The sequence below is a fragment of the Silurus meridionalis genome, chromosome 18, assembly GCF_014805685.1.
Source record: "Silurus meridionalis isolate SWU-2019-XX chromosome 18, ASM1480568v1, whole genome shotgun sequence".
In the NCBI taxonomy this organism is placed as follows: Eukaryota; Metazoa; Chordata; class Actinopteri; order Siluriformes; family Siluridae; genus Silurus; species Silurus meridionalis.
This window is the reverse complement of record NC_060901.1, coordinates 6,300,119-6,314,276: the sequence shown is the minus strand read 5'-3', so window position 1 is coordinate 6,314,276 and position 14,158 is coordinate 6,300,119. Positions and strand designations below refer to the sequence as shown.

Genomic DNA, 14,158 nt, shown 5'->3' with positions numbered 1-14,158 from the left:
ACGGAGCTGAAATTGATTAACATTTTAAATTGTCGTTAGAAATTGATTTTGATATTTTTATTTATATATTTTTATTTTGCATTTTGGCAATAAAATGCACTAAAAGGGTTTTCTTGATATTCTTCTACGAACTTTCAGAAAAAAATTTTTTTACCTTTTCTAAAAAGGAGCCAAATGACATGTTCATTTTGAGAGACCCGTGTTTTTTTCTCTTGTATATTCAGTGTTGCTCTTTAGTTGAGATAAGGTACTTCTTATCCGATGAATTGATGGAATAATCACTAGAACACTCGGGTACTAAAATAATCGATAGCTGCAGCACTAATATATAAATATATACAACATGTAAGTTGACGGAAACCTTGTGACGTGACTCTCGTTGCTGTTGTCACTTCATGTTTCTCTGTGTGTGTTCAGTAGACAGATCGGATTTGTAGAGCATCTTTTATTACGGCTCTCTATGAACCACTTTGAACATCTGCCCTGACGTGTGTGTGTGTGTGTGTGTGTCTACACAGGGGGAAGTGAAGGTCAAGGCCGGATCCTTCAGCGATTCCCAGAGAAGGACTGGGAAGATAACCCCTTTCCTCAGGGCATCGAGCTGGTGAGTACAAACACACACACACACACACACACACACACACACACACACACACACACACACACACACACACACACACACACACACTTTAAGCTTTACTGTTTAACATACAATCCATGCTCTGCTGAGAAGATACTGCACTTGCTCTCTTTCTTCCAACTCTCTCTCTTTGAACACTTCTGTTTTTAATATCAGAGGACTTTTGTGCTTCTGAGTGATTTGAGCAGCTTCCGCTCAGCTCAGCTTCATCTCCCAGGTTTTTTCATTTATTTAAAAATTATTGTTGAGGGAACAAAAATGCGACCTCCTGGCGGTACAGATCCGGTTCTCATGTTGTACCGAGTATCGATGACGATAGAAACACACAGACACACGATATCGGCGATAGCAAAACTCGAAAATCTTTTTTTTTTTTTTTTTACATTTTCCTGTTTCGCATATTGAATCGTGTAGAATTATGTTCTTGTGGATGTGTAAATGTATTGAATTTGATTCATTTCGGTTTGTATTGCGTGAATTAGATTCCTATCTCTGATAAATAAGCCAATGGTGAGTAAAACCTCCCTGAGAGGAACCAGACTCCAAAGCAAACCCATCCTCATCTGTCCATCACCACCTCATTACCCATCATTGTTGAGGGCAATGTAGCAAAATTATATTCCAAAATACAGTCCAAGTCCTTGTTCACGATTCCTGAGTTTAACCCTCTGTCGTAACTTCATGGATCTACAGCCGTGTTCACACTAATGTGTTTTCACCCTGTAGGACTTAGAGGCGATGCAGATCACACAGCGTGGTGTGGCATGTGTTTTTATGTATGAAACACAGATTTATTTATGATGTACTGTGTCCGTTTGTCCGTGTCAGTTCTGCCAGCCCAGCGGATGGCAACTGGTCCCTGAGCGAGAGCCTCCCTCTTTCTTTGTGGCCGTCCTCACAGACATCAACTCCGAACGCCATTACTGCGCCTGCTTCACCTTCTGGGAGACTGTCGATAACCCTCAGGTAAGGGAAGAAGTGAAGACGGAAAGGTATGGGTAAAAAGATGGAGAGAAAGTGAGGGATGATGTTTATGACGGAGAGGGAACGGAAAAGAAAGGGAGACCAAGCAAGACGAGGGAAACGGGGAAGACAAAAATATGAAATAGAGAGGGGGGACATGATGAGTAATAGACAGAGACAAAGTGAAAGGCTGAGACAACGAGAGAGAGAGAGAAAGAGTGACCCTGAGACAGTGTGAGGGAGAGAAAGAAACCGAGTCAAAAGACGTGAAGACGAAGGACATGAACAGGGAATAGATAGAACAGATGGAAAGAGTGTGAGTGAGGATTGTTATTACTGAGAGAAATGGTAAAGAAAGCAAGACAAAGTGAGACAAAATGGGAGAGATGAGGAGAAAAATCAAAACAGAGAAACGGAGAGAGAGAAGTAATGACAAAGGCAATGAAAAAGCACAGGGTGAATAGATGGACAGAACAGAAGGAGAGAAAGTGAGGAAGGATTGTTGACGGGAAAAAAAAGACAGGACATCGGAATGGGGACAAAATGCAAAAAAATTGGGAGAAAAACGAAAAAGAAAGGCCGAGAGAAAAAAGAGAGAGAGAAAGCAAAGACAAGGTCCATGGAAGGTGAATAGCTGGACAGATGGAGAGAAAGTGAGGATTGTTATGAAGGAGAGAGTACAAGAAGGAAAGGAAATTATAGAGCAAATAAAAGACAGAAAGAATGAGAGATGGTGACAAATAGAGGCGGAAATATAGGCGGATAAAGAAGCAGCAATTGAAAATGTGTTCTTCAGAGCTCAATATTATAGTTTTCCTGTGTGTGTGTGTGTGTGTGTGTGTGTGTGTGTGTAGTTAAAGGACGAGCCGAGCGAAGCAGACGAAGATGAAAGTCCTGATCTTGTACAGCCTGCACAGCTATATGCCCCCAAGAGCCTGGTGCTGGTGTCCCGCCTGGACCACACCGAGGTGTTCAGAGTGAGTGTGTGCACACACACACGCACGCACACGCACGCACACTCTCTCTCAGTATGATATGGACCTGAGTCATGAGTGTGTCTCTCTGTACAGAACTGTCTGGGACTCATCTTCAGTGTCCACGTGGAGCACATCAACGTTCCCCTGGAAACGGTGATCGGGAATCTCCTGACCTGCATCATTCCTGTCGCTGGAGGATCTCAGGTGAGGCTCGACTTTGTTTCTATAGCGCTTTTTACAATTAAACATGGTCTCGAAGCAGCTTTACAGAGCGTAAGAATTAAAGAACAAATTATTTTTAAATAAGTGAATTGTGTGTTTATCTCTGATGCACAAACCTACTGTACACTGCGATCATACACACTCGCAGTATAGAGTGAGATGCGCCATGTTGCACAGCTGGACTGCAGCTGGCAGGAGCAGCGCTAACAGATCGAGGAGCAGCTCATACCTAACTACCATAAGGGTAGCCAGTGGATCTCAGAAGTATTTACCCCATTTTTAAAGTATTATAACCCAGAGCCTGTGGGGGGTAAATACTTATGCAAACAATTTCCTTCTGGTTTAAATCTTTTATATATATATATATATATATATATATATATATATATATATATATATATATATATATATATATATATATATATATATATATATATATATATATATATATATATATATATATATATATATATTCAATTCTTTTTTTTTTACATTCCTTTTCAGTGCATGTGCTTCTCCATCGCTCTCTACCCTTTTCTTCCTTCTACTCTTTCCTTTTCTTTTTTTCATTTAATTTCTGTTCATTTTACATTTTGATATTTTCCCTTTTTGCCATCTTTTTTTTTTAATACATTTTGTTTCTTTTTTCTAAATTATTTTTAGAACTGAATACATTTTCTGCTTTCTTTCTTTCTTTCTTTTCTTTCTTTCTTTTCTTTCTTTCTTTCTTTCTTTCTTTCTTTCTTTCTTTCTTTCTTTCTTTCTTTTCTTTTCTTTTCTTTTCTTTTCTTTCTTTCTTTTCTTTCTTTTCTTTTCTTTTCTTTTCTTTTCTTTTCTTTTCTTTTCTTTTTCTTCCTCTTCCTCCCTCCATTGACATGAAATGCCTTCCTGCTCTTCTGTTTGTATGTGAATGTGTGTGTGTGTGTGTGCACGTGTGTGTGTGTGAGAGTGAACAGTAATCCCACTGAATGTGAATTCAGATAAAGCCTTAATATTTGATTTGATTTGTATTGTTATGGTTAATATATGTACTTTTACATGTGGTTTATGTGTTAAGTGAAGGACTGCTCCCACTGACCTACTCTATAGTACATGTGTGTATACGCATCATTTTCTCATTACTATTGGCGCCTCCTCCCCGTTTCACTCCTGACAAGTGTATAATGTATAAATCGGTTCCTTTCTTCAGTTTGTGACTCATACATGAACCTTTGCTGGTTTCCTGTGTGTTCCAGATTAACGATCCCCCAGTCTGTAGTTTATCTGACTGGCTGCTGGGTTGTTTTCAGGTAACCGCGACCTTTTATTCGCAGCTTTTAGCCAAATCACGATTCTTTATCATGATTCTGTCTGTCGATGATCAATAATTGTTTTGTTTTTTTTTGCACATATTTGTTTCCCCCCTCAGAACTTGCTACGGTTGTGTGACTCATTTGCGTTTCACTCACTGTTTTTGTTGCTCTTAGCCAATCAGACAATCAGAATCCTAACATTTGGGGCTGGTGTGTTACATATGAGCATTGTTTCAGTGCACAAAACCAAACACTCGTGCGGTATAGAAAGAGAACACAGATTTGACGGGGGGACAGTGGGGGTGGATGGCAGATGGCAATCGAAGCAGGCTGCTTTGTTTAGGACAGCCTCAGAAACACAAGCACACATACACCCTTATATAAACCAAAATCTTTTTATAGTTATACTCACCATTATAGGTCACTAAATATTACTTTATAATGAGAGCGTACCTCCATGATTGAACGTTCTATTGTGAACATTCCCACCTGAACATTTTCACTTCCCAAAAACTGTATCCTTACTTTCAGTGGATGTATAGATAAATGCTGCTGCTGTGATCATGAAGACTCTTTATTCATTATCTGGTCATCCTGTAAAATTACATAGTTCTTGGTTGGAAATTCAAAACACCTACTGACACAGGAGACTCCTCCCATGAACGTTTAATAACTTGTCTGTGTTCACGTGTACTTTTGTTTATTATATAATGCATAGCTAATGGCAGTTTTCCTATTTACATCCTGCAGCCTATTTCCTATTTACATCCAGAAAGCTGAAACGTGGCCGTTAGCAAAAACCTGAAAAATTGCAAATCGAAGACTCATGGTGGAAAACCTACTCACGGAATAGACTCGTATAACGTATAAAAACTTGACTGTGTTCATGTGTGCTTTTCCTTTTGTTTATAATAAAATGCTAATGGAAAATTTCTTACTCACAATCTGCTCCTTATGAACAACCTGGCAACCTGGTAAATCTACATCTAAATTCTTAAAGATCGATCTGTAGACGTTATAAACAGGTTTTGAGAAATCTATCTGTATAAAAATGAGTCAATAGAGTTTCAGACCTCCATCTAAAATACGTAAAACACCAGTAACACGATTTTCTTTTTGTTCCTCTCAAAGAATATTTCTCAGGCTCACGTCTCATTACATACATCTGCCTCCAATTAGGGCCAAAAATGGAGACGTTTCTGAATGAGTCGTGTGTGTGTGTGAGAGAGAAAGAAAGAGAAAAAGAAAGAATTAGAGAAAGCGATAGCACTATGTATTAGCACCATGACTCGGCAAATTCGTTTCACCCTGTTTGTGTGAAAGACGAAGCCGTTGTTGCGCAATCCTGACAACAGGGCGGCTCATCGAGTCGTGTCAAAAGAAATAAAACAACCCGAGGTACTGCTCTACATGTTCTATGTTATAAAAGCTCACAAAGCGGACATACTATACGATTTTTATCCAAAAAACCCCAAAACTGATTTATTGTTTTTATTTCACAGCAGTTTCAATGAGGTTTTATTAGTTGCTAACCAACATTGTAATGCAAAAACCAAAAATTTAAGACTTTCTTATAGAGGAAAACGCACCGACACTGGAGACTCCTTCCACACGTTTCATTATTGAACACATGTTGATGAATTTTTTGTTTCCCTATTGCTTAATACAAACCTATTATCAGGTCCATCCTGACGATAAAAATGCATAATTATCTAATCTTATTTATTTATTTATTTATTTTTACAAAAGAAGCTTTGTGTCTCGGCTTTGTCTTACTCGCTCCTCTCTTTATCGTGTCACGTTGGTTTCTTTCCTTTTGCCATTTCAATGTCGGTATTTCTGTGGGTTCTGATTCATGTCAAGCCTGGTGTATCTAACCCCTGTGATTTCCTGTGGTGTTTTTCGGTGTGTGTGTGTGTGTGTTGTATGTGCGATGTGCTCCTGTGTCGCTAATCTAGCCAGGCGAGGAGGACAGAGAGGACAGCTTGGTACGACCGGTTTGCTTGTTTGTTTGTTTTAAAATCTTTCTATCTGTTATCACTGCTACCAGGCTTTCACTTCTATGAATGAAAGACATTCTCGGCTTTACGGGAGACAAATCGGATCTCTTCACATCACACGTAGGGGGTGTGGAGAAAGTCCTGAGCCTCACCGTGCCATCGCTGCGGCATTGCGTGCATGTGCTGCTGCAGCTTCTTCTAGCTAATTGATAATAGCCAGAACAACCACAACCACAACCACCACTGATGCACAGTGTCTAATAGAAGGACATGGAATTTTGTGTGTGTGTGTGTGTGTGTGTGTGTGTGTGTGTGTGGGTGTGTGGGTGTGTGGGTGGGTAAGTTTGTCTAAAGGCACATGGGCGTCTCATGAATTATTAGGCTAAATAATTCACATTCTTACAAAAGCTGTTTTTTTTTGTTGTTTTTTTTTCTCATTCCTTTTTTTTTTATAAAATAAAAAAAGGCAATCAAAACTGCTTGCTTGAGCTCAGCTGGTCACTCAATAACTACTATGGTGGTTTGGACTTTTGTTAGTCGTCTAAATGCCTTAGCTTGCTGATCATTCTGGTGTTTTTCGATAATTGTATATTGTAAATCATTAATAACGAGAGTGACAATGCCTGCTTTTTACGGGATGCTAGTTTACACGCAGTGACCCAGCCATCTAGTTAAATTTCCCTTAGCCAACCAACTACCTATCCAGCTACACCCCTAAGTTAATGTTAGGCATAATTGTTATAGTATATTTTAATTTTTCTGCCAATTTTTATATTTTACATACATTTTAAATTGACTCAGCTACTAAAATGAACCGTGTGCTAGTTAGCTAGCTCAAGTACCTCAGGTTTTGCTCAAGTACCTCAGGTTTTGATCAAGTACCTAGTTAAAGTACCTCAGGTTTTGCTAAAGTACCTCAGGTTTTGCTCAAGTACCTAGCTAAAGTACCTTAGGGCTTGATCAAGTACCTAGCTAAAGTACCTCAGGGTTTGTTCCAGTACCTAGCCAAAGTATCTCAGGTTTTGATCAAGTACCTAGCTAAAGTACCTCAGGTTTTGATCCAGTACCTAGCTAAAGTATCTCAGGTTTTGTTCAAGTACCTAGATAAAGTACCTCAGGTTTTGCTAAAGTACCTCAGGTTTTGCTAAAGTACCCAGCTAAAGTACCTAGCTATAGTACCTCGGGTTTTGCTTAATTCTGTTACACTGGGCTGATGGTAAATAAGTAAATTGCTCACAGCATGCTTATATTTCTTAATATTTGTTAATTCCAGTCAAATCTGTTCGTAAGAAAGTTTAGTAAGTGAATCAATGCTAATAATATAACACCGTTCAATTCAGTTTGATATTTATAGCGCTTTTAACAACGAACAATTTCCCAAAGCTTTACAGACCTGAATTAATACAAGTATACATTTTTACATTTATATATTATTGTAAGTTTATTCCTAATGAGTGAGCCAGTGGTGTCACGAGAAAAAACTTCCTGAGATGGTATGAGAAGGAAACCTTGGGAGGAACCAGACTTAAAGAGGAATCCATCCTCGATACATTACAGTTCCATCACTGATGAGGTTATTAACAGTTCACTGATGGAGACTCGAGGGTAAAACTGTTCATGGAGACTGCAGTCCAAATCCATTGTCTTGGTTCTTGAGTTTAACCCTATATTTAATGTATTTATTTAAATAAATTTGCAATGTGGTTTTCTTGTCTACAGCAAAGCCACTTAAAATTTTCCACGCAATAAACCCATGTATTTATCAGCTTTAAAAACGTGCTCCACTACCTGCTCTACATGGCCACTGCCTAGGGACTTTAAAAAATCTTAAAGATAAATTACTTTAAAAACGGTAAAAACACACTGTAGGTTTTTTTTTTTTTTTTTTTTTATGCTGTAGTTTGAAATGACACCAAACTTTGGAAACGCTCTGCCATTTTCTTTGGCCTGAATCTTCTCCTCGCCCCTCGAGGTTTTCTCCTCGTTCTTCCATTTTTCATTCTGCAGAGTCTTCTGTGTTCCCTTTGACAGAGCGCTCCAGAGTTTTGTGGGCGGTGCGTCAGTAATAATGGTCCGTGGGAAACAGTGCACCGTGTGTAGTTAAATGGACTGAATGATTAATTTTTGTAATCGAGTTGTAAACCAAGACACCAAGAGATTTCAACACTCAATGCTGAAAAAATTCATTTCTTTATGGTTTTCAAGCAAAAGCATTTTATTTTTAAACAGGTGTCAATGAAACGTTTGCTTTGACGTGTAATGCCTTGATATTCTAAAACAAATTGAATGCCCAGTGCTTTCTGTTTGGTCTGTTTGTTTTGGTGTTTTATTTCCGAAGGATAAGCAGCTGAATATTATATATTGCATCATAATATTTTTTTCTCGTTAACACGTCATAACAAAAGTCGCTTTCTCGGTATCACGACTTAATTTTTTTCCGTGATCTTGATCTAACAAACATCGTTTCCTCATGAACGGTAGTTAATTTCTGTGTATTTGTGGACGAGATCACAAGAAAATTCATTCGCGATCACGAGAAAACAAGAAAGAAAAACAATTGTAATGCATGACCTCTTAAAACGTCTGTACGTAAATGAATAAGTAAAAGAATAAAATCTAAAAACGTTACAAAAAAAATGGATCAATTAACTCACATTAACAATTCTTTTATCTTTTTTTTTTTCCTTTTTCAAGAAATATGCTACTCAATACATTTGACATAAATTATTTTATTTACTTTTATGTTAAAAAAAAAAAAAAAAATCAACAGAAGTCCTGCTTTTTTTCCAGAAAGCTTTTGATAATCAGTGTTTGGAATGTAAACTAATCTTGCATGGACCTGCTGTGTGCTGAAGATCGTAATCCAGAAACGAAGCTGCTCTCGTGTTTCATGCTTCAGAACCAGATTGCTGATGATAACCGGTGAATGGCATGACATGCTGTGTGTGTGTGTGTGTGGCATAGCTGCTAATCCCTCCACTTCACATACACACTCATACGCCCACACTTGCACGCACTAATCTGGATCCCTGGGTTCTGCACGGACATGGACTTGTTAAGCCTCATGTGTTCATGCTTGTGTGTTCAGTTTCTCATTTCTTTTTTTTTCGTCATCCATAAAGAGGACCATCACCTTGGGGGCAGGAGACAGACAGGTGATCCAGACGCCCATCAACGACTCGCTTCCTGTGAGCGGATGCAGCGTGGCCCATCTCTTCAGGCAGCTCGGTAAGTCAGTCATGAACCTAGCGCTGACCAAAACATGCGATTGTATAAGCCCCGCCCACACTCGAGACTAGAACCCGGTTCTCAATGCAGACTCGTGATTCTGCGTTAAACAATCAAATCAAATCAAATTTTATTTGTCACATACACATACATACAGGGTACGAAATGCTTTTAACGACGGTCCGGCATGAGGGAATAAAATAGGGTAAAAAGGGGAATAAAAATATAAATATAATAACAAAATTTAAGAAATATATACTAAGAAAAAGAAGGCAGATAAATAAAGATATCTAAATATATATGTATATATACATACATATACATATATACCTATATATACACATACACAGAAAATGTTTATGGCAGTGTGCAGTTAACCAGTAAACAACAGTAAACAGTAAACAAGTTAGGCATGTTTTTGATTGTCCATAAGTGTCCTTGTGCGGAATGGTGTGGTATAAAAAAAGAATATAAGAAATATGAAATAAATACGAAAAAGAAAATGAAAATATGAAAGTAAAGTGCACTGTGCTGTGCAAGTCCAGTGTATAATGTGCCGTGTACGAAAAGTGTGATTGTGCAGGGGAAAAAAGGGTGATGATGGAGAGTGGGCCAGTTTTAGATCCTGGGTGTTTCCTGGTTTAAACACCGAATGGCCTGCGGGAAGAAGCTCCTCCTCATTCTCTCTGTGTTCGCCTTCAGGGAGCGGAAGCGTTTCCCCGAACGCAACAGAGAAAAGAGTCCATTGTTGAGATGGCTGAGGTCCTTCACAATCTTCCTGGCTCTGGTCCTGCACGCGTGCTGTAGATGTCCTGCAGGTCAGGAGCTCGGTGTGGATGGTACGTTCAGCTGAGCGCACCACCCTCTGGAGGGCTAGTCTGTCCTGCATGGTGCTGTTCCCGAACCAGGAAGTGATGCTACCCGTCAGAACGCTCTCAATGGTGCAAGTGTAAAAAGTCTTAAGCACCTGAGAGGGTAGTTTAAAGTCCCTTTAGCGTCTCAGATGGTACAGACGCTGCCGGGCCTTCTTCACCAGGGTGTTGATGTGACAGGACCAAGACAGGTCCTGTGTGATGTGAACACCCAGGTACCGGAAACTGTCCACTCTTTCCCCTGGAGTCCCGCAGATGTTTAGCGGTTGGTATGACCGCTCCTGCTTCCTGCTGAAGTCCACGATCAACTCCTTAGTCTTGCTGACGTTCAGGAGAAGGTTGTTCTCCTGGCACCATCTCTCCAGGTTTTTAACCTCCTGTAGGTAGGCCGTCTCATTGTTGTTGGAGATCAGGCCCACCACAACGGTGTCGTCAGCAAACTTGATGATGGTTGTGGAGTTGGAAGTGGCCACACAGTCATATGTGTACAGTGAGTACAGCAGGGGGCTCAGAACACAACCCTGGGGAGCTCCAGTGCTGAGGGTGAGGGTGGATGAGGTGTGTTTTCCCACCCGTACAGCTTGTGGTCTGTCCGTCAGGAAGTTTGAGATCCATTGACACAGCGGCAGGCTGAGTCCCAGGACCTCCAACTTAGAGGTGAGTGTGGAGGGAATTATGGTGTTGAACGCTGAACTGTAGTCCACGAACAACATCTTTGTGTAATTCCCGTTTCTTTGGTCCAGGTGGCTGATAGTAGTGTGGAGAAGATGTGCAATTGCGTCCTCAGTCGAACAGTTCTGACGGTACGCAAACAGTAGTGGGTCCAGTGTGTCCGGTAGTGAGGCAGTGATGAAGTCTCTGACCAGTCTCTTAAAGCACTTCATCACTACTGAGGTCAGAGCTACAGGCGATAGTCATTTAGGCAGGCGGGCTGGGGTTTCTTGGGACAGGGACAATAGTGGACTGTTTAAAACATGAGGGGACAACAGACTGTTCCAGAGAGAGGTTGAATATCTCAGTGAACACCGGTGCTAGCTGGTCAGCGCAGGCTTTCAGAACCCGACCTGTGATTCCATCTGGTCCTGCTGCCTTCCTGGTATTCACTCTCTTGAATGCCCTCCTCACATCATGCTCCGAGATGGTGAATGTGTTTACCTCTCTGGCTCTCTCAGCGTGCATGCTGGTTGTGCCACTAGCGCCGCTAGCGTGGTTAGCTGCAGCCTCGAAACGAGCGTAAAAGGTGTTTAGCTCGTCTGCCAGAGAAGCGTCCGCATTCACCATTCTGGAAGATGGTGTTTTATAGTCGGTTATTGTCCTTAGTCCCTGCCACAGGCTCCTGGAGCCACCTTGTTGGAACTGTGACTCCAGTTTCCTCCCGTAGCGCCGTTTTGCATCCTCATACAAATGATTCGTATTCACTCATTAGGAAAACATACAATGTGTAAATAAAAGTTTGTGGACATCTGACTATAAGATTCGTATTTGGTTTTTTTTTTAAGGATCCCCTTCTACATTTAATCTTTATTTACTTAATAACCTCCACACAGTATATTTATTTATTTATTTATTTGCATTAAAATATCATTTTCTAATCCAAAACTAATAAAGATAGGAAACTGAGTATTTCCTCTGCATCAGATTTAAGAAGAGCAGGTGGGCTATAATCATTGGAACAGTTATGTAGTCAGGAACTGCTTGCTGGCATAATAATAATAATAATTTAATTAATTATTTCAATAAATAATTAAATACATTTAATAAATTGTTTTATTGAATATGTTTAGCTCAAAACCCATTCAGACTCAAACCAAAAGTGCTGATTTTGACTATTTTTTTTATGTCTGTCCCTAATACATGGCTAATTGACATTTAAACCCACACTACATGGGCAAAAGTTTGTGGACACTCAACTATAAGATTTTTGACCATCCTATTTTCCATTTGCTGTTATAGCAACCTCCATTCTTCAGGGCAGATGTTCCACTAGATTTTCCAGTGGAGATTATAGAGATTTGTACTTTGTTAGTAAAGTCAGGTACTGATGTAGGTGAGGAGACCTGGGGTGTGTTCCAGTTCATCCCAAAGGTGTTCAGTGGGGATGAGGTCAGAGCTTTGTAGCAGGAGATCTTCCACCCCAACCCCTGTAAAGCATATCTTCATGGAGTTTGCTTTGTGCACAAAGTCATTGTCATGCTGGAACAGGTTTGGGTCTCCTAGTTCAAGGGGAAAGGTCAATGCTAAAACATCCTATTGAAGTGTGTGCCTCCAACTTTGTGGTAACAGTTTGTTAAAGAACCACATATGGCTGGACAAGTCAGGTGTCCCAATAATTTTGTCTCTATAGTGTAAGATGTTAAGCTTAACCAGAATTGGGTTATGACTAATATTAGGAGGGAAATGGCAGCTGTTGTTTTCTGTGGTTTGTTTAGATCACCAGCGTTGAGCTACACTGAACACACACACTGAGAGCTGAGTCTTATCAAAGCCAAAAGTGAACACCGATATTTTCTTAAACTTAAATCAATAAATTGTAAAGCTACAGTATGTGCCGAATATATTTAATGCCATTTGTACAGAAAGACGTACAGTTCATCCCCATACGTACAGCTTGGTTCGCTCCAGCAGCGTTCTAGAGCTTTGTACAATCTGCTTTAAGACATGGACATAATAGTAAACATTACAAAATGATGTATGCTGAAATGCTTTCGAAGAAACTGCTTGAAAACGTCTAGCTTCATGCAACAACGCCAAGGGCTGTTACCAAAACCAGTCAACTCGCAGTCACTTCCCGTTTTACAAGGAAGTGGCTCAATTCTCAGGCCGTTTCACCAGAACCATCACGGATCACGTCATAATGTGGTTTTTGAAGGAACCTAGAGACAAGCCACATCTTGCAATAGAAAAAAGAGGTCTCTCAGGTTGTCGAGGCAAAATGTCCTTCACGTTAATCGTTTCTCCACGCAGGTATCGTGAACGTATTGTATCTGTTCTGCGCCGCTCTGACCGAGCACAAGATCCTCTTCCTGTCCAAGAGCTACCAGCGGCTCACTGACGCCTGCCGAGCGCTGCTGGCTATCATGTTCCCGCTAAAATACAGGTGTGTGTGTTGGGAAGGAATTCCATAGAAAGTACTGGATTTGTATACATTTGTGGGTTCTTTCCCACTAGTTTGATATTATGCCTTAATAAAATTCTCACACTCGCAACCTTTGATATCAGGAATCCTCCTGTTAAAGTATTTGGAAAATCACCTCCATTATAAATGATTTAATTGACAGTTTTGTTGTCATAATAAAACCAGATTATATTTTATATGTAACCGTACCTGTTCTGTGTTTGGTTTGATTGGGATTGCAGTGGCTCATGGCTGAATAATGATAATATAATAGCAACTTTTTTCGTTTTATATAGAAAGTATTATTTTTTTCTCCTCCCCCACAATAAATTTCTTCCTCACAGCTTCACCTATGTCCCCATCCTTCCCGGGAAGCTCCTGGAAGTCCTCAGCACACCGACACCCTTCATCATCGGCGTCAACTCCTTTTTTCGCTTGGAGACTCAGGAGCTGGTATGAAGCAGTTTCTTTTTTGTCTTCTCTGTCTAGGGGTCCCATTACCAACACACTATATTGGCAAAATTATTGGGTCACTGGTAATTGTTATAGTATGTGATTTTTGAGCACTACATTCCACATTTAGTCCCAATTTGCTCTTCTGAATCCCTTCACTCTTCTGGGAAGATGTTAACCTAGATTTTGGAGCGTGCTTATGGATATTTGTGTTTATCAGCTCACAAAGGTATTACGAAAGGCAGGTGCTAATGTAGGTGAGGAGGCCTGGGGTGCAGTCAGCGTTCAAATTCATCACAAAGGTGTTCAGTAGGGATGAGATCAGAGCTCTATAGCAGGCCACTCAAGATCTTTCTCTCCAAAGCATGTAAACCAGATCTTCATGGAGCTCGCTTT

General features: G+C 40.2%; 1 protein-coding gene across 8 annotated transcripts in view; it reads left to right on the top strand.

Annotated features, from left to right (window-relative positions):
* sbf1 (SET binding factor 1) overlaps positions 1 to 14,158 on the top strand; it is a 75,766-nt gene that overhangs the window by 21,045 nt on the left and 40,563 nt on the right. For 4 of the 8 annotated variants that reach the window (XR_006928553.1, XM_046873558.1, XM_046873556.1 and 1 more), the window contains exons 2-10: positions 519 to 604; positions 1,469 to 1,606; positions 2,458 to 2,580; positions 2,674 to 2,784; positions 4,038 to 4,091; positions 6,053 to 6,082; positions 9,217 to 9,322; positions 13,159 to 13,291; positions 13,654 to 13,762. Coding sequence is in view for 7 of the 8 variants with exons in the window: in XM_046873558.1 (XP_046729514.1) it covers positions 519 to 604; positions 1,469 to 1,606; positions 2,458 to 2,580; positions 2,674 to 2,784; positions 4,038 to 4,091; positions 6,053 to 6,082; positions 9,217 to 9,322; positions 13,159 to 13,291; positions 13,654 to 13,762 (890 nt within the window). In the remaining variant the exon portion in view is untranslated. The remainder of the gene's footprint in view (positions 1 to 518; positions 605 to 1,468; positions 1,607 to 2,457; positions 2,581 to 2,673; positions 2,785 to 4,037; positions 4,092 to 6,052; positions 6,083 to 9,216; positions 9,323 to 13,158; positions 13,292 to 13,653; positions 13,763 to 14,158) is intronic. The other 4 variants (XM_046873559.1, XM_046873557.1, XM_046873555.1 and 1 more) reach the window with 3 other exon arrangements.